We start from the raw sequence: 27,679 nt of genomic DNA, 5'->3' as shown, positions 1-27,679 counted from the left end.
TGCACTTTACTGCAGGAATTCAGATGGGGGGGAGGCGCTGAAGAGTATGTTTCAATTTTGTCATGTGCCATTTTAGCAGTCATGTCATTACCTCCCGCCTAGAACACACTTTCTTGTAGGTACATGCATATTGAATATTTTCAGCCTGGTTCAAATCTATTGTATTATCCCATCTCTAAACTGCTGCATTACAATGTGGTACCTTAAGTTCCAAATGGCTTTCATATCAGCCCTCCCCCCATTTCTCTAGAAAAGTCTCCTGCATCTTTCCCATGTTGCCCTGCTCCATATCTGTTCCCCAGCCTCCTCCGTTCCAGGCCTCCGTGATGAGCTTCAGAGCACCTGGGACATTTCGCCATGCCCCAAGAGTGACCTATGTGCCACGAACGCGCCCCGGTACAGTGCACCTCTCTCGCTTAAACAGTAATCGGGAACCACAGTGTGTCTCCTTGCAGGAACATAACCTGCGATGGTGTCTCGACACACAAAAGAGTGCCTGCGCTTCACAGCCGGAGAAGCACTCCGGTGTCCTTCCGCCTCGTTGTGATTTTCCGTGGACATCATCTCGAAAGTGGTTCACCCTGCATGGTGGCACTTCTGCCTCGATCCCGCGTGGCTCCCCTGACCGGGACGGCCGCAGGCACAATTAGCGCGTACAACCATGTGCAGCAGGGAACTCGTGCCAGGGGTGTCCTTGTCAATGACGGGAGGATGTTGTTGCACTAATAGGTGCGAAGGGTCACCGTGGCCTTCTGCGCATGACTGCCGTCATTTATTTCTGCAGCTCAAAGAATTGGACTTCTGGAGCTCAAATTGTGGACTTTTTCTTGTAGACGTGAAGTGAGTCGAAGAAGAGATGAACAGTATTGGCAGATGTCACGAAGCTGCCAGGGGCGTTGTGTTTCGGACTAGCTGCTGCTGGGGTGCGCAAATTAAATTCTCACCTTCCTCTTCCTCCCAGGTGTGCAGTGGGGATTTTGGTGCTGAAAGGACAGGGGCTTCGTTGACAAGTTATAGGGTTAGTGTTGACTTTGGAGTGGAAGGTTCTCTGGCTAGTTTTAATTTGATTGAAATGTGAAAGGAAAAGGATGTCATTGGTGATGGGTTGGTGGCCTGTCCTGGATTATTCTCTGCCTTGTGCTCATAGCTTCTGGGACAGGCTCCGGACCCCCATGACACTGCATATGATGTGCGAGTATAGAGAATGGATGGATGGATGGATGGATGGATGGATGGAGGAGGGTGTCGTCCGTCATGGAAGGACAGAGAAGTGACTGTAATTATAGGTAAAAACGAAGACTAACTACCCCTTGTGCTGACAGTGCCTGGTCCGGACCTTGATTGGATTTAATGCCTGAAAGAATGCAGTGGTGTGACTAGCTTTTTCTTTTCCTGCTGTCCTTGGCGACCTTTCCTCAAAGCGTTCCGTCTGTTCTTTCCCCCGCTCCCGGTCATCTCCGTGAAGGGGAAAATGGCCTTGAAAGCTGCGTTGCACTGGAAATCCGGTGAATGCCGGGTGACTCAGTGGGCTGAGCCCCGCAGGCATCCCCGCGGATGCGCTCAGAGTATTCCGATTCCGAGCTGCCGATTCCTGCGACGCTGTCCTATGGATCCCGGCCAGACGCTGGGTTTCCTGGCCTCCCTGGGCACGGTCCTCCTTCTGCTCTGATGCACCAAACGTCTTTCCTGGCCACGGCCCAAGTACGTTCTAGGTGCAGAGGAAAACAGGTGGGGGGAGGGGAGCTCCCATTTAGATTTTTCCGGAGAGTAATGAGCGCAGATCTTGGATTGGTTTCTTGGCGCTTCAGAGCCCCTGGTTTAGACGGGCCTGAGCTGGACCTTCCTGCTTCCCGCTGATGCTGACACTCACTGCTACCTGAGGGATCGGTTTTACGACCGTTGAAATGACTCTAGGAGGACAATGAAAGCACTTCACTGGAAATAAAATCCAGATGGAGGAGTCCTAGAGACTGAAGGATGTTAACGGAGTGGAGTGGAAAAACAACAGCTCACACACGAGCATGGAGACGGTGATTCATATAGATGCTCCGGTACAGATGGTTTGACGTTGCGTTTGTGAGCACCATCCCGCCATCCGTTTGTGATAATTGCTCATCTAAAAGGGTCACAGCAGGCTTGCCATGACCCTGTGTGTGACACCAGAGCACACAGTCGTATAATCATATCTTTGTCTGGGACCGCCCATTAATTTCCATGGGAAAAATGCTAATGCTAACTATGACAACCTTAACCCCTACCCATAACCATAACCATAATCCCAACCATAACCCTAACTGTAATTAACCAAACAAAATACAAGATATTTGCAGTTTTAGTCTTTTCATTGCAGTCACAGATTTTTATAGAGGAACCTGGTCCCTATAAGGTAAAAAAGGGTATTCATCACATTGTGGGGACATTTTGTCCCCACAAGGTAAGGTATACATGCACCACACACACATATACATACACAAACACACATAGGGCAGTTTAAGGCATTGATCTGAAAAGCATGTGTTTTGATTGTGGGAGAACCACAATCTAATAGCTATAGGCTATAACTAATAGGTGGAATTTTAAGGCCCAGAAATTTAAAATCCGGACCTTGATTTAGTTTCAACCAGCCACTTGAGTTCTCTGTAAATGTGACATTTTATGCTCAAATGGTTACTGGAAACTTGTTCTGGATTTTTACTTTCTGGGTCTGAAATATCCACCTGTGGTAAACGTGAGAAGATCCTGTAGATATATCCAGACCATGGGAACTACGGGGCAGCGACGCGTTGTGGTTCGGCTTGGACTCTGGAGTTCAGTCCTGATACAGGAGAAAGCTACACTGTTGCGTTTGGAGCTCGGGGTCCTGTCGGGCACACGCCGAAAATCCCTCTCAGTACATTCAGCCGAGAAGTGAAGGATATACTGTATATAAAAACAGGACCTCAATGCTGCTTGCCAATGGTCTGCTACTCTTCTGTAACAGCATACACCAGGACGCTCTCCTTCAGGGCAGCTTAAATTCCCTCATGCAAGACAAGCCGTCTGCCTCTCATTCTCTCCTTAAGGAATGTGTTGGAGTTCTGGGAAACCCTAAAACAGTGTTTCCCAATCCAGTCCTCGGGGACCGAAGGACGGTCCATGTTTTCGTTCTCTCCCTGCTCCCTACCAGGTAAACGCTGCACTAAGATCTTTGGTGCAGTTTTTAACAAAAGCCAACTATTTTGCCATGAGGTTGCTGTCTACATTACATGAAACATTAGATTGTGTGACATCGTCGAGATTTAAACAGCCTTGAAGAAAACAAGATTAATAGAAGTAATGTCTTGAATAGATAAGCCCGACAGAGCTAAGGACTGTTTGCTGAGCTTTCAGCTTCATTGTCTCGCCCTTCTCTTCAACCAGACGTGTGACACTCCCTCGGTTAGGAACCTTGTGGGGCCTTTATGGCTTCCAGGCGGGATGCTGTCTCCTTTGGTGCATCTTCCAGGGAACGTTGGAGGGAATCTGGTTTGCTTGTATTCCATTGTGCGTCAGCACCCCATCGGGGCCCTCAGGCTGTGAGGCCACTCAATAGCTCATCAGGTTATTATTTGCACATTTCTGTTTTCTTTTATTATTGTTGTTTTTCGAAACATCTTATTTATTCATTAATTAGTTTATTTTACAAATTTCCATTACTTACCATAGGCAGCTCTCATGCAAACTCATTTCATTGCCTGCATTTACCACTGTTTGCACAGCTGTGCCTTCGATAAGTAAACTGTGTTTTGAAATTCTTCCCCAGAGGTACCCAGTCTTACTGGCTGATCTACTTCTGGCTGTAAACAGGGAAGTTTATCAAACTGTCCTACAGTCTGCAGGTGGAGGGAGGTTCCATGGGAGCAATAAAGTCAAATACACAATGTTATGATGATCAGTATTTCGGACTAACATGAATTAAAGCAAGCAGGTGTGTTATATATGTAACTGAGGAGGTGCTCCGTCGAGGCCATGCAGCGTTCTCAGGAGGTGTTCCATCTGGGCCATGCAGCATTCTCAGGAGGTCTTCCATCCGGGCCATGCGGATTTCTGAGGAAGCACTCCGTCCAGGCCATGCAGTGTTCTCGGTAGGTGCTCCATCCGGGCCATGCAGTATTCTGAGGAGGTGCTTTGTCAAAGCCATACGGCATTTTTAGGAGGTGCTCCATTGAAGCCTTGTGGCATTATGAGGAGGTGCTCCGTCCAGGCCCTGTGGCTATCTGAGGAGGCGTTCCATCCAGGCCATGTGGAAGGCAGGGCAGAACAGGTTTTTCGGTGCTTGGATGGTACAGGCAGATTTGGGTGTCTGCCAAGCTCTGGGGGTGTCTTGCAAACTCTGAGCTGCCAGTAGCACCATGTCTAATAGGTCACTTCTGTGCTCTTTGGCCCAATCATGGACCCCACAGCAGAAAGCAGAAATACCAGGGAAACATCAAGCTTGGTCATGAGCTCCTGAAGATGATGTGCTTGTGTGAGGATCTGGTTGTTGGTATAGTATAGTATAGTATAGTATAGTATAGTATAGTATAGTATAGTATAGTATAAAATATTAACATAAGTATTCTTGTCTTACGAGATGCAACAGTTTCCACAGGACTGAACACATCTGCTACAAAAAATGAAAAATCGATGAAACGTGATTATACCTTGCTGATAATTTTTGTAAGAGTCTTGGCTGAGCTGCCCATCCTACCGGCCAGCATGTGGCGGCGTTTCTGCTCTCATCCCGAAAGGTTGCAGTCAGGCAGCTGCACAGCTTCACATATGATGGGCCCACCCCATCGCCATAGCGATTCCCTATGTGTACAATCCACTGCACTGTGCTGTACCCTTCCCCCCCAAAGCCCCACCAGTACGCCGCCCACTTCCCCTCTCACAGTAACATGTGCTAATTCCTGAGCGAACACCAAAGGATGAGCTTGTGCCCCCAGGTAATTGTTTGATCGAGTGACTTGGCCTCCCCGATTCACTTTGATGAGACAAATAGTTTGAAGAGGAGATCCTTTGTGATGGCTCATTTTCAGAGGTTTAATTTTGCAAGAGCAAAACGTACTTTTGAAATATGATGGAGCAGGGAGGACAAAAGGAAAAAAAACATATGTCAATATTTCAGGCGGTCATATGCCCAGCGGTACCGCGCTACCTAATTCGCTGCACACCGTACGACACCCACCACGCCGAAGTCCTGTACCGCGACCGTTCCAGTCTCACACGCATCTCCCAGTCTCACACGCATCTCCCAGTCTCACACGCATCTCCCAGTCTCACACGCATCTCCCAATCTCACACGCATCTCGCAGTCTCATATGCATCTCCCAATCTCACACGCATCTCCCAATCTCACACGCATCTCCCAGTCTCACACGCATCTCCCAGTCTCACACGCATCTCCCAATCTCACACGCATCTCCCAGTCTCACACGCATCTCCCAGTCTCACACGAATCTCCCAGTCTCACACGCATCTCCCAGTCTCACACGCATCTCCCAGTCTCACACGCATCTCCCAGTCTCACACGCATCTCCCAGTCTCACACGAATCTCCCAGTCTCACACGCATCTCCCAGTCTCACACGCATCTCCCAGTCTCATTCTCACACCTAAAAGTCAGTGTGTTTATCCTATTCTGCTCTTTATTTTCTTGCGTGTCCCATCGTCCGAGCTCAGTCCCTGTTGCTCAAGCTATGGAACTCGAAATAAACACATCCTCCGTCCATGTTTCCATGTTTCCAAGCAAAGGGTTGCAACAGTCCGATATTAAACTAACTTCCCAGCAGATTTAAACTTATTTTTTTATGTTGTAGAAAAAAGATGTGGTGTTTTTCACAATGCAGTTTACTATAGAGTGGCCCATGTTGCATTGAACCCCGATCTGATATAAATCATATGTGAAATACCGCTCACAGGTTTAATGCCCACTTACAGTATGGGCAGAATGTGGTTTGAGCGATTGGATCTTGATTCGTCTTCAATCCATTTTGGGTGCGTTCACACCTGTATTCAGCTTTGGCCACTTGTGATCGGATCACCAAGGACGCATGTTAATACCAGATGTGAACAGGGCCTTAGCCTGTCTCTCACAGCCAGGGGGGCGGGGCTAATCGAGTCTTCCTGTTAATTCTGCGATGATGCTTGTCTCTAAATGAACAGACGGCGTACATGTGTCATCAGGCCTAGCGGCCTGCAAATTTGTACCGACAGAGACGGCAAGGCACTGGCATGTGGATTTTACTGCTTTATTTGAGAAAGGCATGTTTTAATAAGCGCCCCCCAAGAGCGCCTGATGCGGGGGTATCAAAGCAGCTCTGATATCCCGCTTTGTGCTGTTTGTTTTAGCATCTCGGAGAAAAAATGCTCTGGCAGCGGAAAGTCGGCGAGGCCAATCAGGGACGTATTTAGGGATTCATTCTGAAGCACCGCAGCCAGGTGTGTGGCTGAGTGGGGTGGTGGGGGCTCTTTGTGAAAGGAAGCGATTACGCCCCTCCTGAAGAGGCCCTTTGTCTCCTCCAGCGGGGGGCAGGGTTAAAAGCACTCAAGCAGGCAGCGGCGCGCCCAGGTGACACCACTCCCTGCCCATTTGTGCCCCCCCCCCACAAAGAAGCAGATGCATCACCTTTTGTCCACGACTGGAGCTAAGTGGACAAACTAAAAGTGTGCCGCTCCGGAGGAATGCCCCCCCCCGGACCCCTGGGGAGCCAGACGGAGGACGTGAGGATTCAGTAGCCGCGACCCCCACCCCATTTAACCTCTGCCTCTTTGTTTTTATCCCCATCAATAAAGGTGTGAGGATGTGCCTCAGTGTCCCCCCCTCTGCATTTGTAATAGATGATTCGTTCCCCGTGCTCCTGAAACAGGCTAGACCAGTTTATCACGTCTCCAGCTACTGGAGATGAACTGCATCGCTGTTCACTAACATCACCATCAGCTGCACATCAGCCTCACTTTGCTCTTCATCGGTCCTGATGTCATGGGCTCCAGATCAATTTCAATCAATTAATTGATTTTTAAATATCACCTTTCATAGGAAGGTGCCTAAACCAAGAACCAAACAGCAATAAACTGAAAGCACGGAGTGCTCTGGGGTTCCTGTGTGTCTGTGAGCCACGAGGCCATCTCCAGGTTTTAGCCCTCTGCTGGTCAGTAGGTCTGCCTGCACTCTACTGCATCCACAGACTCGCATGGAATGCATGTGGTTCAAAAGGGGGCGGGCCTCTCGCCTTCCTGTTAGTGTTAGACATGCATATTACATGTGCTGTATGTTGCGTGGTCTTCCGTTCCATTTTTTTCATAGAACAGCTTAAATTATTCCAAAGATCATTTTCCTAATTTACCCTTAATGCTATATTTTCTGGGACTGTGCAGTTCGATAAGAAGAATCGAAACACCGCAAGATTCCCTCCCCAAAAGTGACATCTCAGGATTCAGGATTTGTCATTCGCACAAAAATGCAAAAGATATGTTCGTATTTTTGCCAGCAGACTTCTGAAGAATGTCAGCCTTAATGAAGTGCTCCATGCTGTGTGTGTGTGTGCGTGTGTGTGTGTGTGTGTGTGTGTGTGTGTGTGGATTAGGTTTATATAGCATTATAATGTCCCCCACAATGTGAGAAAAACCTGTTATTTTGACATTGTGGGGACCATATACAGGTCTGCACAGCAAGAGGAATTCATCACGCCAGTGCTTAGAAGTGGCAGTGTCTCCTTGACAATTTATGCACCTAAAAAAAACTAAAAGTGCTAAAAGTCTCATATTTAATTTGGTTACTATTTTTTAGTTATAGTTAGGCCTGGGGAGGGTTAAGGTTGTCATGTTGGGAGTACAATTTAAATGAATGGAGAATCCCCACAAAGATATAATTGCAAACCTCTGTGTTTGGGTTTGGGTTTGAGTTTGTGCAGGTGTGTAGGGTGCGTATGCTGCTGTGTGTAGCACGGACGAGGATTGGATTCTATCTTAGCTAAAAGCCGGCAGATGAAGATTGAGATGCCTTCGCTCTGCGGCGCGGAAATGAGGCGCGGTGCGGTCCTGTGGGGGTCGCGGTCGTCGGCGGAGGAGGTGCTGGCCGTCTCGGGACGGTGCCTTGCAGAGACGCGAGCCGAATTCTGCCGGCTCCCACTGCTCCGGGGACCACTGGAGGATGAGATTGGAAAAGCGGCTTCCCATGAAGCACAGGTGCTGCTTCTCAGACAAAAGAGAAGATAAAGACCTGAGAAAACAAACAGGGGTCTGCCTGCAGAAGACATGACCCCTTTACCGCAGAACCTCAGCCCCCTGTTTCGGGGGATGTGTGGAGGGAGGCGGCAGGGCAGTGCTGTGCATTAGGCATGGCCCGGCTGTGAGGACGGGGCTCACTTCTTGCACCTCTGAGACAATCTGGGCCTAACAAGGTGATGCCCCATGGCCCGGCGTGTGATTTAGGGAGGACTAATTACAGTTTGGATTTTAATCACCACTCGTTGTCTGCCAGGGTCCCGGTTTAATGCGCAGCAGATATTTCTTACAGTGAGTAAGGTACAGAGCGCCGCCCTGCTGGCCATTCATGGAATGTCCGCCGTTACGTCTCCGGTGCATTTCAGCACATGCTTGGCATTGTTTCGGCTACAGGCTGCTGCTGGATCCTGCTGTCTTTACTCTCTCCCGATTCCCCTCCATTTCACAGGGATGGTGCAGAAGCAGAGTGAGGCAGAACATGTGCACTTTCGTTCTGTGTTCATTTACGAGTGGATTTTCACGTCCTCTGACCTCTGTCACGAAAAGAGAGGCGCATCAATAAAGCAGAGTTTAAAATGTCGCCTGCTGTGTTTGGCCACATTTCCGTGTTTGCCTTGCCTTGAGGGTGTTAATTATGACCTGTATTCCATCCAGCTGGTTAATAGAGCTGTCTGAGCTCTGGACGTGTCCCTGCGTGCTGACAGGGACCCCGACATGAGCGGTGAGAGGTCACCATGGCTGCATGCTCGCCTTTTGGCTGAAGCCCTTCCTCTCACATGGTCTGCCAAGCAAATGCATTTCGTTTTCCTTTCACTGAAACGGGAAACAAATACCGAAATGTCACTTTGTTCTGACATTTTCAAGTTTAAATTCACATCAACTGTTACATTAAGGAAGATAATTAGCACATCTTATATATGAATGTGGAAGAGGTGTAGGATTATTTTTTCCTCCCTGACTGTCGATTATGGGATGGGAAGGCAGCAAGCTCAGCGATCTCCTTAGAGAGCCTAAGACCTAAATGAACTTTCCAAACCCTTCTACACTTTCTCTGGGAAAATCTGAGTTTTCTTTTCCCTTCATTTCTTCTTCTGTCGGCACGCAATTACTACCTCTCACAGGCAGCCCCCAACAAACCATAGAGGTTGGGGAACGGTTTTTCCTGGAGCAACTAGAGCGCGTCCAGAACGCTGGGGAGCCGCTGGCACCCCGGATGGTGTGCAGGGCGACCCTTTGCTGGATGCAGATGGAGAGGCAGCACATTGGCCGAGGACAAGTCCCTGTCATTAAGGAGGCTGGCGCCTTCGCTCTCCGTGAATAAACAAGGGGTAACCACCACGACTGCAGGATCGATACGGCCCCTTCCTTTCTGAAAGGTGTCCCCCATGTCAGCACAATGGGAATGCCAGCAATCTGTGATCTCAAGCATAATGGACTTTGCCGGAGAATGTGACTTTACAGAGGGGGATGGGAAGACAAGCCTATAGATCCCCCACCCCCAAAGAGCTGCTGTTGTTCATTGAGTGCCTGCTCCTACTTTCCTAGTCAGACTTTGGAATCCATTATCTAAACATAACCCTCTTCATGAAAAAAAAAAAAAACGCTTGAGCTTTACCCAGCTGTCAGGCTCTCCGCTGATCGGTTTCTTTCGATTCTGACCCGGGAGGCCCGGTTATAATCATCTAACCTCCATATCTATCTCTCAGGCTTGGCACCCTTCTGCTTCTGCCTGCTCATACCTGCAGGCATGTGCCCCAGAATGCTTTAGGAGATTAATACCAGGTCCGTTTCTCAGGACCCAGGAAGGAGCCTCATTCAGCTCTCTGACCTTAGCTGTGACACTGGTGGCTGTTTAGCCTTTCTCCTCAACCTATTCCCCCCCCCGTAGCTGCACGTGCATGGGGTGCCAATGAGGGGGTGTCAGGGAATTGTGCCCAGCTCAAAGAGACCCATCCCGGGAAATTACGCCACCCATGCCTTTGCCCCCGATATCTCCTCCACCACCCCCTTCCCCCCAACTGCCCCAAGCAGCCGTGTCTCCACGGCAACGAGGAGCAGCTAAAAAAAACGGCAGGCTGACATAGATGCCCCTCATTAAATATCAACATCGCTGCTGACAGCAGAGATAATGGCCAATAACACGGTATTATGTTCCGAGTGAATGAGATTCTCCTGGGACTGGCCTGCTACGCCTCGGGGAGTTATCCCGGCACCGTTGCCCGCGGATACAGATTTACGGCCTTCCATCTATATAAACTGCCACTGTTGTGGAAACTCTGCTGCTTTCTGTTTTCCGAAGGTGAAACTGTTTCATTCCAAGGCTGTGCCGGCCTTTCTACACGAGACAGGGCCTTCAGAATGATTCATTTATTACTTAACACTGCTCTTGTGATCTGTCTCTATATATGTGTGTAAGTGTGTGTGTAAATAACTATATATTTATGTACACATGTATGTATACTGCTGTCTGCATAATTAAATGGTCGGTCCGGTTAGTGGGGGGTGCCCTGCCCAGCCCCCTGGACACAAACAGAGCTGTAAGTTAATTACCCCCCTGTCTCTGTCCTCTTATCAGCTGCTCGCTAAACATATTCGATCCACAGAGCTGGCAGATGCCGGGTGTGAGAGGCATCTGAAACTGGCTACCTCTTTAATATGCAGAGCGGTACCCAGTCTGGGCCACACACACGCATGCACGCACACCAGTCCGCAGTCATTACTATCTCCCCCATCGCACTGCGGGTGGACATTTCTGTATTCCGCGACTTCCTTGGTCAGGTCTTTCCAGAAAAAAAGAAAGAAATACGTGTAATCTGCTTCTGCGAGGAAATTGCAGATCTCTATCTGGCTGGAGTCTTTCTCCTCCATCAGCTTTTCATTTTCAACCGAAGTCTGTTTTCGTCCCGCGTGATAGCCGGAACCCCCCCCCCCCCGCCCCCGCCCCCGCCCCGGTACCATGTGCGCTAATACAGTATCTCGGGAACGTTGTCTCAACGTTTTCCAAATGCTGCTAAGCGACCTTCATGCAAATGCAGGGAGTACTTTGTGCCCCCCCCCCCCCCCCTCTTACACAGAATTCGGAAAAAAAGAGGAAGCGTTTTACATATAAATCTCCAGCGGTCATATTTCTTTTTCTTCTCTCAATTAATATTCTCGAAGAGCTTTAACAAAATCAATCCATATTCCGCTTTCCCAGGAGAGGATTGTGATGCACTTAAGAAAATTGTATCTGAAAATACTGGAGTTAGCTTCAGACTGACCTGGAGCCGCATGTTAGTACAGTCCCAGAACTCTGTGTTTGTATAACACTTTTTAAGACTTAAGGACAAATATACCTACTACAGTAATTACACAGAGTCGTGGAAGGTCTGAGGTCTAAAACCTTATAAATTAAGTTCACCCTTGCAGTTGAGTTGTATGATTTGAATTATTATTGGAAGTATTAGTCTATTAATCACTTAGAGATTCAAGGGAAGTACTTTCCACAAGGGTCCAACAGTGAGGGCCATTTGCATGGGCTTCGGTTGAGCCCCCGGGAAATGTCAGTGGCGATCTCATCTGCTGCACATGGGTCTGAGGCTCCACGATCTGCCCCTTTGTCTTTACACTCCAGCTGAAAGGTCGCCCTGCAGCACAGGCGCTGTCCAGTGCTGATAAGCATTCCGCCATTCAGCCTCCCTTCGTTTTCCTTTGTTGTTTTACTGTCTCTGCTCCTTTTTACATCGTCACATCTTTCTTCCCCGTAAAATACAGACCCGGTCCCCTGCTGCATGATTGACTCTGATAGGTCCTGGCATGTGTGGCTTTTCTGGAGTGGGGGGTCCAGGCTTCTCCCCCATTGATTTATTAATTGATCATTGCCTGTCATTGAAACGCAGCAGCGATGGCATTCAGTATCTCTGCTTTCCTATCAGTGCTACATGTAATGGCACCTTTAGTTACAGCTTTTGTTTCCTTTTGGAAAAAAGCAGGATCGATAGCACATATTTGTATCAACATCTTTGCCTCTTGATCAGGATTTGTGAAGTTTGGGAATTTGGGGATCTTGTCACAGGTTAGTGAAGAGCGGCTATGTGCTGGCTGCCATGCTATGCAAATCTTGTGTCATCAGACGTGTCCGAGTGCGTTTCACTGCTACGATTTTCTTTCCTTTTACCCTGGGTTATTTTCCACGGCATGTTGCTGCGGACTTGGAATTCTGAGTAGCGGAATCAATTATTGTGGTGGGAGAAGAGTTTGCGAAAATAGGATAGAGATAAGTTTTCTCTTCTGAATTGTCTGAATCACGAGATTGTATCTGACAATAAATAAGTGTGGAGGGGTGGGGGCTTAGGCATGTTTATAATTAACCTATTTATTTCCCATGCACTTCTCTCTGTGGCAATGACTAATCTCCATTCCCAACCAAGCTTTTGTCCTCCTCTGTTTTATCTGGCATAAAAACCAGCTGGCAATAAGAAAATAAAAAGGTATTAAGATGGAAAAGCAATAAGCAAAGGTTAAAACGCCATGTAAGGCAGCCAGCCACAGAAAGTGCTTCATGCTGGATTTTTATGACTCTGCTAGGGCAGAATGAGGGACGGGCAGCTCAGCGTCCATGTCTGACCATTTCTCCTTGCCAAGGGGAGGCATGGGGGTTTATGGACGGTCTGTTCTTGGGGCACGTTGTAGCCCGTATTACCACTCTCATGTTACTGTCATCTGCATGGTGCAACAACTACTGTACACGCTTATCAATGATGTGCAGGGATGCATCAAGATTAAAGAGGAAGAGAGGTTTGTGATGCCATTGATGTCTGTCTCGAGGTATGGGGGGGGGGCTTCCTAGAATTATTCCAGAAACGTGGTGTCTTAATGGGGTGACTTGAAAAAACAATGACAATCAGATTTAAAATGAGCTTGAAAAGGTCAAGACCTCCAAGTGAGATCGAATGCGTCTGGATTCCTCGCACCGACGAAGACTTGGCGGAAACCTCTAGAGTCTCCGAGCCCATCTTTATCACAAACGAGACATTTGATCCTTCACGGAGATGCCACTCTCCATTCTCTTGTGGTAATTATCCGGCATTTTTTATGAATTAATCGCCGGCCCGCAAACCCCCAGCATGTGCCGTTAAACCTGTCACTCCCTGTGGAGCCTTGTCTCGCGGCGGCTCCTTGAGAGTGCCGCAGGAACATCTGGCAGCAGCTGCGTGCCGCACGCCCGCCCTCAGCCGTGCCGCCGTGCACACAGTGGGCACTGTTTGAATTCACCTGTCATACGGCTGCCACATGACAGGGCCTGTGTTAGCGAGAAGCCGACCCGCGACAGGGATCCTCCATGGTGCCGATCCAGTCTGCCGGCCTGTTGGTGGGGGCAGGCCTAGGGCCGCGATGAGCACCGTACAGCCACCTGAACGTTCAGTGGGGTGGGGTTGGCGGGGGGGGCGCAGTATCATTGGGGGGCAGAAGAGTAGGGAGATGGTAGGAATGCATGTTACCGACATGCTTTACTTTTAACTTATAGGTTAAGATAGCTTCCTTTATCATCTGATGCTCACTAACCCCCAGGGCCACAGGGGGGTTGGGGGGGGGGTTCTTTTTGCTGTTCTCTCCTGTCTTTGCCTGCTTCTTAATAAATATGTACAAAGGGCTATTCTTCATGTTTACTTCTTTTGATTTTCATCCACTCATTCTGTGATACAAATGTGTCACACCAATAGAAACATATTTAATGAACAGAGAGCTGGACTGATATGAGATGGATGGATGGATGGATGGATGGATGGATGGGACAGATTATTTACTGGCCACTATGTTTGTTCTCCCATAACAGCTCTGCTTTATTGCTCCACTTCATGGGAATGTCTGGCACGCAACTGTCGAAATCATGAAAGTCATTTTAAAAATTAAGAATGCTGATCGGATTTGAGCGTCGGTCGTAAATTATGCTAACGGAGTTGTAACATGGAGATCATGAGCATAAATGCATTTTCCACCATGCGCGTCAGACATGATTCATGGCAATAAAACAAGCAGGGATTTTATGGGGATTCCGTGAAGTGGTAGCTGTGGGTCGTAAAATCCGCATTTGCAGCGCAAATAAGGAAGGATGGTTTTTCTGAGATCGATTTTACTACCGGCCGGAATTCGAACCTGCAGCCGAGGAACGCGGGTGCCCCTATCTCCATGGTACTTAAGGCTCTTTAGATTTTTGTTTATTTAGCAAACACAAGTGCAAATCAGAAATCAGGGTCACCCCGCCTCCCCATCCGCGTTGGGGTTATGAGCCTTGCTCAAGGGCCCAACGATAAGATCTCTCTACCAGCCCCGGGATTTGAACTGCCGACTTTTGAGCCGTGACCGCATGGTCCTTTGACCACTTGCGATGCCCTGAATCTCCACACCGGCCTTTTACTGTGCTCTCCCCACCTGCTCTGTCCCTCCTGAAAACCATAAGGGTGGCAGGGGTCACCACCCTGACTTTGATACCGTGGTAAAGTTGTGGCAGCATATGTCTGAATCTGGCTGCACCAGGCATATTTACCGGAAAGACGGTGTGTTGTTTCTGTAGATGGGTGCTTATTTTACAGGCGCCCCCTACATGTGGCTTTGGCATCCTGCAGGGGCGTTACCACCTGCGCTGGGTGCATTCAGCTCCACTCTCTGTGATGCATGAAGCAGAAATCCCAGTCAGGCGGGCAACAGTGGGCAGAGGCAGGCAGAGGCATGATATGATTCTATTCTCCACAGCTGCTGAAATGGCAACTCGAAGGAACATTTCACTGCTCTTAGCTATATTTTTATTTCTCAGGGGAATCATTGGGTATCTCATCTCTAACTCAGTCCCGGGACTGTACTGGATGAGATGTTTCTAATAAAACTGCTGTTGGCAAAATAAACTCCATTAAAAGAGACTCGGAAATGAGACATCAGTCAGTCACGTGGCACAATTGTGAGATTTGAGACTGGGGCCTGTGATCAGTGGAAACCAGCTGAAGAAGCAGTTAAGATCTGTGAAATCTCATTTCAAGATGTCTTGAAGTACTCTGAGTGTAGATAGAGTGAGATTGTCAGACCCGGCGCAGATGCATTTTTTTTTAGATTTTACATTTTTGGACTTTTTTGTGAATTTTTCAAGGAAGACCACTTGCATGAGAAATCGAATGTGAGTGGTAGCAGTAAAGCTGAATTTTTATTCCCTGTACTGATGTGGTTTTCTATCTTAATAGAATGATAGAATAGAATAGAATAGAATAGAATACTTCTTTAATGTCCATCAAATTTATATCAGATGGAAATTCATCTTTGACAGAGACGAATTCAACACACAATACAAGCAACACTACACACAATAAACATATATGTCAGTGCAACTAAATATAAGTAGAATATGTTATAAAATCATTCCAGTCTACTCCTAGTGAGCGATTCAACAGAAATGAATACATGTAAAACAAAATACATAAGATACCAATATAATAAAACTAGCTGCTAATTAAATTATCTAAGAAAAATAGTCTTTGTTAAGGATGGTTACAGCTGATGGAATAAATGGCCGCTTGTAGTCTTTTTTCCTGACTAATGGGACTGCAAGTCTCCTGCCTGATGGAAACAATTGGAAGGCACAGTGAAGCGGATGAGTAAAATCTTGATAGACCTGTTTTTTGTCAAAATCTGTGAGGACAGGTGGGAGAGTTGATGTTGTTTATTTCTATTTTCCCGGCCCGATTGACGATTCGTGTGTCAACGTATACGTTCTTTTACTATTTAACCGAAAGTTGCCCGTACCACGACACTATGTTGAATGTCAGCACCCTCTCAGTCAATGATTAACCTGAATGAATAAACTTCTTCTTAGGAGACATTAGAAATAGACCTAAATCTCTTGTTGCATTTTTCCTTTTCTCTGGAAATGTGAGCTCTGCACCGTCAATGAGCTCTATGCAGAAAAGCTGCAGGGTTGTTCTGGAATGAAAGCCTCAGAGTGCATGAAACAGGCCCTGAAAATGCAATATGTAAATAAGTTCCGCAGCATTTTGCCAGGACGCAGGGGTTAGTACTGAAGTCTGACATCTCTGGGGCTGGAGGCTTCAATCCCTTTTCAGATCCTAGTGAGTGTGTGTTGGCTCCATGACAGTTGTATGTTTATGATGCCCTGTCTGCTCATTTGTATGTTGCTTTGGAAAAAAGCTTCTGCAAAATAAGTAAATGTAAATGTCTGGAGGTTTGTACCTTCTCCCCATGTTTATGTGCATGTTTTAACTGGGTACTTTGACCTAGGTGATTGGTGTTTCTAAAATGTTATTAGTGTGATTGTGAGTTATTGCTTTTCCCTGTGATGGGCTGGTGTGTACCGTGTTACTGTGCAACAGCCTTTTTGTGTGTGTGTGTGTGTGTGTGTGTGTGTGCACTCTGAAATGCACAACCATCCTGTTCCGTCTCTCCCTTGACCCATGCTCTGTGCTAATGGAAGACGAAGTTGGAAACTCATATATTACTAAACATACGGTGTGCCCTCTATTTGGTAAAAAAGGTGTTTTCTGCCATTCTCCTATTTTAACATGAAAATAGTGTCAATGACCTGACTGATTTAGGTAACCAAACAATGCTTTTTATAATGAACAATGTGCTATATGTTTGTATTGAAGCAGAAGACACCAGCAACTGCCTCTTTAGGTCGGGACATACGTGTTCAGTCTTACCTCATGCAGCTGGTTGCCGGCATTGATATTAGTTAGATATGATGTTTCACATTTAATTAATTTTACATGCCTGTCATGTCTTTGCCAAATAGCATAAATAGTAAATAGTCTTGGCATTGTTAAGAAAGTGTAAACAGATGGTGCGTCTTCCGTTTGCCTTCAAGGTTTCTACTGGCGGGGGGGTGGAGGACCTTGAAACTCAATGGCGTTTAGAGGGGAAACTCCCTGCAGCCTGATAATGATGCATGAATTATTCTGTCAAATACATTTTTATTAGCGATTATTTGCAATAATTAAGCGTATTATGTTATTTTTATTATTCAGCAGTCTCCCCAACAGTTACATTTGCACAGTAGGTATAAGTGGTCTTTAAGGTGCCCATAATATTTTTTTCAGACTGTCTTAAGCGGACCATGAACATTAATTATTAAAAATGAAGAGTAGTATAAATGAACACTATTTATGGAGCTGGCCGGCATAGTTCTTTAATTATGGCATGCATCAGGAGTTGATTCAGAGTGTAGGTCTAGGTCACATGTCTTACAAGTGGCTCCTCTGAGGGAGGGGGGGTGCTCACATTGCCAGTTGATTGGTGGGTTTCCTTCTGCTGACCCAAAGGAAAGGCTGGATTGGTTAACAGAGACCAGCCAGCATGGCAGTTGCAGCTTCCATGCATGGGCACTGAAGCCCTGTCACTGTTGCAGAAGCTCAACAGTGTGAATGCAATGGGGCAGGTCTGAAGCTTCTGCAGCAGTAGAAAACAACACATGCATGATTTATGCATTTTATATATATGTGTGTGTGTGTGAGTGTGTATGACTAGGGGGAAGCTAGACGGCTTTAATTTTATGGTTTTTGAATTTGCATTCCATTAGCAAAATTGTTTCACTCTCGGGAATTTAAGATGTCAGGCAATAATCTGAAGTGAAATTTCAATTCGTTATTCGCAGTAATAATAGGGATGTTGTCACGGTGTATAGCGTTTCAGGTAGGCCATGCGCCTGCACGCAGCTGTGAAAATGAACAGTCCGCCTCTCTTTTCTGATATCATTACGGTGTGGAGATAATATGTCTATTCCCTTTGACAGCTGCTCGATACACTCTGCAGTATCCGATCTCCCCCGTTGGGCAGCGGATGGGGGAGAGGCCGCCGTGCGCTCGCCTCCCGGGCCGACGCTAATCCCAGAGGGGTCCTCTGAGCAGCGCGGTCGGCCATCTTTTGTCCCGCGGAGATCAAAACATCAAAGGGCAACCTCGGTGTTTCACCCTGACTTGGATCTCATTACCGGGCTGATAAACTTCTGGAGTCTTTTTCCTCAAAACGACGCTCCCTTCAATAAATATTTGAAGGCGACCGGCCGCTGTGGCTGAGCAGGACGCAGATGGCGTGTGGTGTAGGGTTACCAGGCGAGCAGACAGGCTGCCCTGTCCCTGTGCAGCATTATTTAACCAGGGAACCCGAAACCGTATTCGCTCACGCAGAGCTTTCCGCCCGGTCCTGTGACGAAAATGCAAAGGGTTTTCCTGATCTCAGGCAGACGTGCGTCGCTGTGTGGTGACACGCATGAAGGCTGGCGGCACCTACTCTGTGCTTAGAATTCGGAGGTTTCTAAGTGATCAACAAAAGCTTGACTAGTTTATGAGATGAGGGCGAAGGTCTGTACAGTGCAAGTGTCGGTTTCAGGATTCGAGATATAAGATGTTTTATTGACCGTCTGCAACAAGTGCCTCAAGCTGCTTACTCCATCAGCCCCACCCAGCACAAAGAACACCTAGTGTATAAATATTAAATATAAATTATAAATATAAAATGAATATATAAAATATAAAGAGACAACAGATGTGAAACTGTGTGGTGAAAATAGCTATTACAACTCGAATAAAGTACAGCTGCTAGCAATATTGCAGAATTTCTGATCTACCGAAATATATAATTAATGTCTTATATGACTTACAAATAATTTACAAAAACATATTTTGGGGGTTGTAACAAATGATCATTTTAATTTGCAATTAATTGTAGCAGTACACTTCTAGTTTAGTACATCCATTCATTTGCCCAGCACATGAGACTAGAACCTCTCCCAGTTAGTACAGGGCAGGGAATTAGGGCACACACACACAAACACACACACACACACAGACAGAGAGAGAGAGCGAGAGAGAGACACACACACACACACACACACAGACACACACACACACACAGGTCTGTAATTAAATCTTTGTGGGGACTCTCCATTCATTTCTATGGAGAACAACCTTAACCCCTACCCAGCCCTAAACTAAATAACCAAACAAAATACGAGACTACAAAGTAATATAAACCTAATCCACACACACACACACAGCTTTAGAATTTATAATAATATTATACAAAATGTAATACGTTTACATTACCATGAAAAAGTAGTTTTCCATACCTAATTTTTAAATGGATTTCATGTTGACTTTGATCATTCCATTTGTTTTGTGGTGGTGGAAATAGATGGAAGAAGTCGTTAGCTATTTCAATGTCTTATTAAGTTATTGATGACCCCTCTCACCCAGTTACCTCTGCCCAAATGAAGGGGTAATTAAGGTCAGCTTGATGATTATTTTGGTAACAACAATCAGGCTGAATTCAGCCAACCCTCCCCATATAAACTGACTACCTATCATTGGGATGGTGTTTCTTGGGGTATGTTACATGGAACAACATAATCTTCTACTAAGAATGCAGCTTTTCCATGAATTTGATTCTGAAGTGGGTTGTGAGGTTGTTTCTAAGGCAGTGGGGGCTCTATTGAGCCACAGCTGGTGTTCAAATGGAAGAGAAAGTTTGGGATGTTGGTGAAACTTATCCGGGAGAACAGCCAGTGAACTGCAGGCCTCTCTCACCTCAAACGAGGCTGGTGCAGTTCCAGCATGGGGAAGACACTGGCTGAAAATGAGACGCATGTCAGAGTAAGGTTTCCACCACACGGCAAGCAGCCAGGCGCCTGGCGCTTACAGACGGGTGAATATCACGCCGTGAAAGAGTGCTTGCCATTAAAATAAATGTGACTGCAAAGTGTTTTTCAGCTTGAAATGAAATGAGTTACATTGTTGGTTTACACAAAGAAAGCTCTTGCTCTCTTGGTGTTGGATCGAAAAGGTGCGTTTGTAAGTGCGATTACTTTAGCTTCATGAGCTAAATATGCTTGCTAAACCCAACCTGGCATCCTTGTCTCTGAACTTTTACACATCCAAGCCGAATCTCAATATGATTTTCAAGTGAGGTTAAATAATTTGGGCTACTCAGGGGGTTGCAATTATTGGTTTCTCCTCCATCTTAAGCGCTTTGGTTTCTAATTTGCTGAACCTACCCGTCCCAAACCGAAGATTAAATCTGATTGGATGCCGCTTCGCTAGAGGTTAGCGAACTAGGCGATAGCTCAATCAATTTGAACTTTGAGTGGCACGACAAAGTGACAAAAAGCAGGTGGCGATGCTCTTCACCTTGACTTATAACGCCAAAAAATTTTGCTGTGTGGACACAGTCAGAACTACTGCCTCTGAGCTATCTCTATGCTTCATATATGGGACAATGTTCTACGGATGTAAAATGGGACCTATCCACCCATCTTCTGCATATTCAGTACAGGCTCACTGTGTGCCTGGAGCCTGCATGAGGATGGGGGGCCCTGGATCAGCATAGCGCACGCACATGCATACTAGGGGAAATTTATTTTTGTATCATGGTACTATGTGCTGTCCCTCTCTAGCACTGCTTTGTAAATATATTGTGTTGTCACTTTGTATTAAATGTGGCACAGTGACCTGATGGGAAAACAAAAGCTTTTGTCTTCACTGTACCCTTGAGTTAAGGTGAAATGGCAAAACTGAATTTAGAGATGCCAATTTAAATGTTTTTTGAACTGCATATGGGAACCGGCACAAACGCGGGGGGAACATGCAAAGTCCACAAATGCAGAGGCAGGATATGAAAGTTCAACCATGGAAGCGGAAGGCAATGGGGTTACTCACTGAGTCATCATACAAGCCGAAATAGCACACCCCCGCAAGAAGAGCCCAACAACGTAGGAAGCCCTTCCTGCCACGCTGTCGGCTGCAGTTACGGTGTTTGATTGCATCGTCATCACTAAAGGGACCATGGATTTTGTGACAGCGAGTTATACATGAGAACATCAGGTGATCTACTGCATGCTGTAGCGTACATGGCTCTAGAAGGAAGACCATGATCCAACCTCAAGCTTAATTTTATGCTCGAGGTACAGACCTAAATCCCACCATTATGTTGTTGTAGAACATGAAACCACTTGAACCTGCAAATGTCACTAATTTGAAGCACATGTAACCCTTCTACAAGTTTAACTGGTCCCTAACTACAGGAAGTCTGCTGTTGAAGTTGGTCTGATAGTGTCTGAAAGTTGATTCATGACATGTGAACTTGATAAAGAATTATTATTTCTTTAAATATATAATAAGAATATATATGTTTCTCCCATGGAATTTTGATGTCTAATAACATTTCAATTATGCAGCTATATATTAAAGTATTTTTTCTCTCCAACAGCTACTCATTTTGTCTCATCGTGTTTCATGTAAAACAGCAGACGTCTTTTGCTTCAGCATCTTTCTTTAATTCAGAATGTATAGGCTATGCCAGACACAGCAGCAGAGTTTGGGTCTGACAGTACGATTAATGAGCCTGATTGCAGTCACATAACAATGACAACAATTAAGGCAATTAAATGGCATTTTTGCAAGTAAACAACGCATTTTCTCATTATTCTTGATTTATTTTTGTTTGGCATCAACCATTTGTCATAACAGATAAAATTCCACGAAGGAACAGAAGCTGTTGTAACATATGACAGAATGGGCAGTAGATAGCATCCTGGTTTAAGACTTGACCTCAGTATGTCTGGAGCTTAATCTGGGGTCTTGATTTAGTTCAGTTAAATATTCTTCTAGGCAGAAGCAGATATACTCAATTCAGTACTAACACTTACTTGATTGGTATTAATAATAACCCAATGCTGTTTTGTGTGCATGCAATTGCAGTGAGAGAAGAGAATGTAGCCACCTTCAGAGGCTCGGAGTATTTCTGCTACGACCTGTCGCAGAACCCCATCCAGAGCAGCAGCGACGAGATCACGCTCTCCTTCAAGACGTGGCAGCGCAACGGGCTAATCCTGCACACGGGCAAGTCGGCCGACTACGTCAACCTGGCCCTGAAGGCTGGTGCCGTGTCCCTCGTCATCAACCTGGGCTCTGGGGCCTTCGAGACGCTCGTGGAGCCCATCGTCGGCAAGTTCAACGACAACACGTGGCACGACGTGAAGGTCACGCGTAACCTGCGGCAGGTAGGGACTCCAGGCAGTGGGCGGGTGGCGGCGGCGAGGAAGTGTGTTTCGCTAAGAAAGTCTTTCGGTATGGAATGAGCAAAATTGGTGGATTATTACCATAGATTGACAGAACTCAAGGCCCACAGTGTATGCTGGTATTCCACTGCTGTTTGAAGTGCCCACCTCTTTATCGCGGCAACACCAAGAGAGGTTGGCTTATTTAAACAAGGAATACTGCCGACAGAATGTACCAGCAGACACTTTGCGACCTACTAGCACCATAGTCCCCCATTCCTACCATAACGTTACAAATAAATAGAACGCGTGTTTCTCCATTTGTGTAATACAGAATAATGCATAGCTTGATGCTTTTTTAAGTCGTTTACATAGCTGTTTTTTTTTGTTGTCTGTCACCGTGTAATGTCTTTATTTCTTCTCCTTATTTTGTTTACAATTCTGAAGTCCAAGAACACCGATCTTTCCCCCCTCCTGATTTCACCCATTTTTTGCCTCACTTTTTGCTTCCTCAAGCAGACACTTCTGTCAGAAGCCATCACTAGCTTGATGGCTTCGGGAGACTGACTCTGTCCTCTAGACATTCCCTTCACTCTCAGGACTGTGAGTTTAATCTGAAAAGTAGACGAAGCTTCAGCCGTTCCTATCTGCTCCAGAGCAACCTTTAATCAGCAGCCAAATTTATGCAATATACACTAGGCAGCCGCCATTACTTTTCCAAGCGTATTGTATTAGTGTCTAAAATTACTGTGGTGAATTTATGCTTTTGTGATTCCGACATTCGCTGCGATAGGAATGTCGCTAAGACAACAGTACTATCATAAGGCCGGGCGCAGTATCCGTTTTTTGAAAGATTCATCATTTTCCAAATGCTAGTAATTGCTTTGCTGGATCTAGGTTTGACTAAATGCCTGATTGTTTGCAGTACATAGTAGGAACATGTAACAATGTTTCCTGGGAATTCCGAAAGCAGACACAGAAACACGGCAGCTGTGACATCGTATAGGGTTAAGAAATAAATTACCTTGTGTCATGGGACACTTAAAACAAAATTTGTCACTGAGTTCGCTGGGTTCCAAGGAGTGCACAGTTTATGGCTAATTTGTCTGGCTGACTTTATGTTGTACTTGCGAGTCAAATTTTTGAATTCCAAGTACGATTTGCACATTTGGAGAAAGTTGACAAGTAAGTGTTTACTATTATTATTATTATTGTTATTATTAGTATTTTTTGCTATTGCAATGTAATTACTTTCAAAAGATCCGTTCCACTGCCAATGGAATAGACTAGACTTGAAATTTGAGACAGGGACCTAATATCTCCTCTGAAATCTCCATTGTTTCCTCTCTTGCTTGGTCTCTTTCTCTATGTCTGCTCCTCCTCCCCCCACCCCAAGGACATGCTTTGTAAAACTAACATCAGCCATTCAGATCATGGAACAAGTCATTGTTTTACTAACGGGATCGACTAATGTACTAACACCCTAATTCTTCGCCATTGTTATCATTTTTCGTTATTTTATTTTATTAACAGCCGTTCTGTTCACTGTTTTTAATTTCCTTTCTTCCCCCCTTTTCCGCAAAGCAATCAGGCATTGGACACGCTATGGTAAACAAACTACATTGTCTGGTAGATATCATTCTTATTGTCTTTCTTTTGGGTTTGCCGTGTGTCTCCTCCCTCTTTCCTTTACTTTGACTCTCATTGTTGACACTTATCAAAATTTGAGGAAATGGGGTTGGTATTTCTCAGCTTCTTCACTTCCCGATTTACCTCTTCACCCGTCTCCTTCTTTTAATGCCACCCTCCCCACCATGGCTTTCCTTTTTTTTACCTCTTGACTCCTTTTCTTTGAATTCCTCCTACTGTTAAAAAAAAAAAACAAAAACTTCCAGATCAGAGCTTTGTAGGGCTTCATGTATGAACAAAGCCTCCGCATTTTCTCTCACCGCGGACGTTGGCGAACTGGCAGAAGCTTTCCACAAACCAACAACTACAACCACGACCAAAACGCAAAATGAGAACCAAACAAAAGCTTCAGAAACCTTCAACGCGGGAGCTCTGACAGTTGTTTTCGGCACACTTTTTGCATGGCATGCCTAAACGTCACTGATAACATCCCTCCATGTCTCCATGACCCCATCACCTGCTAACCAGCATTAATTAGTCCCTACCTTGCTTTACTTACCTTTCACCATCTGTGCATGTTGGTGACGATCCCCTCTTCAGTTCCCCTTCTGCATGGTCGTGTGCCCCGCACGTACTTTTATGTTATGCTTGCTCATGTTTGTGAGTGAATCATTTTCTACCATAATTAACCTTTTTTCATTTTCAAAAAAGTACAAAAAAATAAAAACAAACAAACAAGCCCCGGCTTGCACATTTGTGACATTGTATGGTAAGACCCCCCCTTTAATTCTGCATGCTTGTTGATAAACTTCCAAAATTTGCCCAAAACTAAAACAAGTACAAGAAATTTGTCCTTGGTTTTAACATTTACTAACCCTCTCCAACCTAAACTTCCAAAAAAAATAACAACAAAAGTCATTTTCTTACCCTCATCAAAGATAAAGAAAATATTCCTCTATAATATTTTCTTTACCTGTCTCTTGAACTTGAAAAAAGAATGACATGAAAGATGTTGTCTTACCCAAGTGAGACTCCCAAGGTACGGACACTGGTCCTATGAAAGAAGATCACGTTCCATAAAAGAATCTCGTGAGCCTACTTCCCGTTCCCACATGGTCACATATGGGCCATCTTCTCCTACTGCTTCCCCTGAACAGGTGACAATCTCTGTGGATGGCATTATCACCACGACGGGCTATACGCAGGAGGACTACACCATGCTGGGCTCCGATGACTTCTTCTACGTTGGGGGGAGCCCAAGTACGGCAGACCTACCAGGCTCTCCAGTCAGCAATAACTTCATGGGATGCCTGAAAGATGTAAGCTTGGCCTTCTTCCCCCTGTACCTTGAACATCGCCATCTCCATCTTATGGCAACCAGATAGTCCATGTCAGGGAGGTTACAGGATTTGTATCCTACCATTTCAATTAGAAGAACTTAGATGTCACTTATGTACTGAGTTCTTGCTGTGTGCCGATTGTTCAGTCTCCTATAGTCATGCATATATTACTAAGGTTAATGTGAAACAACTGGACACATTTTTGATTTTGAATCACTTTTGAAACAAACCAGTTAAAGAACAGGAAGAGCTGGACTATTTTTCCAAGCACAGCAGGCTTTCGGTTTTAAGGTAGTTTGTGAAATCTGAAGTAGCTAAAAGTGCCCTTTCTGACATGGATAATATGGTCACCCTAGAAAGGCCTGATTACCCCCATGTAATAGTGGGCATCAGATCAGCTTTTAGATTTACCCCTATACAGGCACATTCATCAGCAATACAAGTAGCAAAGTATTTACCAATGTTTATTTTATGTATTTTATACACAGACACACACACACACGTAGAGGTGGAAATTTCAGGTCCAGGAAGTACAAATCCAGACCAAGTTTTTGTTTCAACTAACCAGTTGAGTACTCAGTTCCAGAAAGTATATACTGTATATATATATATATACACACCTCATTGTGGTTGGACTTTTGGAACTGTCAACCGATTAAAACCCATCTACCCATCTTCCAACAGCTTATCTAGTATAGGAGCATGTGGGCCAGTAGCCTATCTGAGGCAGCTTAGGGCAGAAGGCAGCCAGACACCTTGGCTGAGTTTCCAGTTCCTCGCAGGGCACTGATTCAAAGTTGAAGGCAAATTATAACCCACTTGGGTTTCTTTTATCTTCATATTAAAAGGCCTTTTTGATTTTGTAGAAGCCGGACTGCCACACTGCCCTCCACATCTGCATCTGCTGGAGGTCACCTCAACCTTCTGAGCTGCACAGTGGTGGCCAGTTGATGGCCGCTTGCAACTCAAAACACAATTAATACGTCTTAGTGGTCGGGCGAGTGGGATAATGATCTCCAAAAGAACACACCTTTGTTAGAACGGGATTAGGCCATTAAATCTTTCTGAAGCAGCTACCAAGAAAGCCTCCATTCCCTAATTATTGGTCTCTTTGGAAAGGTGATTATACAGTACAGTGCCCTGCTCATAGTAATGGCAGTACCCTAGCATGGTTTTAGACCACTTAATTAGCTGGACTTGTTGTACTGTACATCGCCATCACCACACAGTCAACTGTTACGATTCTTACTGAATCCATAGTATGAGAAGCTGCCCATGAACAAGACGTAAGTGAAATCAACGTTGATGCGTTCGATTCCACGCTGGCTCTGGCCGCTTCATGCCTCTGTGGGTTCAGCCTTTACGGCTTTCTTGGTTTTGCATGTGACTCACTCTGCCGAGGCACTTTGAGGGTGCGGCAAGGACTTCGGCCACATCCAACTACAGCTGGAGAGTTCGCACCCAATTACATGTCCAATAATAATAATAATAATAATAATAATAATAGTTTCAGCGCGGTTCCAGCTCGCTTCGGTTTTCCACTGCAGAAGGGTCGGCTCCATAAAGGTGTTGCCAATTATTAGTTATTTGATCAACTTTGCTTCATATAAGCACTCTAAAAGTATTTTTTGTTTGATTGGGCATTAATTATATATTTGCCATGCATGTGCCTGACCCTTTGGGTCATGGTCATCCAGACAAAGATGTGTATGTCCCCAGTATTTGCATGCCTATTCTAAAACCTCCGATCAGACTTTAGATAATAATGTTGCCCTACATTACGTAATGTAATGTATGTCCATTTGCACTGCTTTAACCCATTAGGTTGCCAAGGAGACCACTGTTTCACAGAGTATCGTTGATAGGAGGTCGAAGGTCAAACCCTTTCACATTCCCTAGGCTTGAGCTGCTGCAAATCAGGCTGACTGTGGCTTCATCCAGTGGTCATTCTCACTTACCGAGCGGGAAAAGCAATCAGAGGCCTTATAACACATAAGAAAACAAGAAATCTGTACATGGGAACAGGGAAATGGGGACTGAATACATGAAATAAATGTTTGTTTGTTAGCTCATGAATTGTTTATATGTTTTCTCTGCCGTTTACAGAGTAGGGTTAGTTAGTTTAGGACAGCTGTGTAAGAAAAGGCCCTTTTGCAGGATGATTGTTCTCGTAAGTAGAGTATATCGTGTTTTAAATACAGAAAGTCTGTGAAAATCTGAATTTAAATGTTGGCTTTAGTGATGTCATCCCATGGGCAGAGCCGACTGTGAATCTGTGTCAGGTTGTGTGTTGTTGTACATGTGTGTGAGCCTGTGTGTCTGCTGGCAGATCAGCGGACGTAATGGAGGAAAAAAGGAGATTAAAATCAGAGTGCACACCTCTGGGCGTTATGCAAAGGCTCATCGCAAGCCCCCCAGACAGGCACCTTTGTACTGATTTAAAGCAGGGAACA

The 27,679-nt window shown here is 45.6% G+C and overlaps 1 protein-coding gene across 1 annotated transcript in view; it reads left to right on the top strand.

The window, feature by feature from the left end:
* The window catches only part of LOC125714961 (neurexin-3a-like), a 280,661-nt gene that overhangs the window by 44,383 nt on the left and 208,599 nt on the right, over positions 1 to 27,679 (top strand). The window contains 3 exon segments of the mRNA XM_048986129.1: positions 21,959 to 22,260; positions 23,842 to 23,865; positions 25,044 to 25,205. Coding sequence (XP_048842086.1) covers positions 21,959 to 22,260; positions 23,842 to 23,865; positions 25,044 to 25,205 — 488 coding nt within the window.

This window comes from Brienomyrus brachyistius, chromosome 19, assembly GCF_023856365.1.
Source record: "Brienomyrus brachyistius isolate T26 chromosome 19, BBRACH_0.4, whole genome shotgun sequence".
Lineage (NCBI taxonomy): Eukaryota > Metazoa > Chordata > Actinopteri > Osteoglossiformes > Mormyridae > Brienomyrus > Brienomyrus brachyistius.
This window is presented reverse-complemented; position numbering and strand designations above follow the sequence as displayed.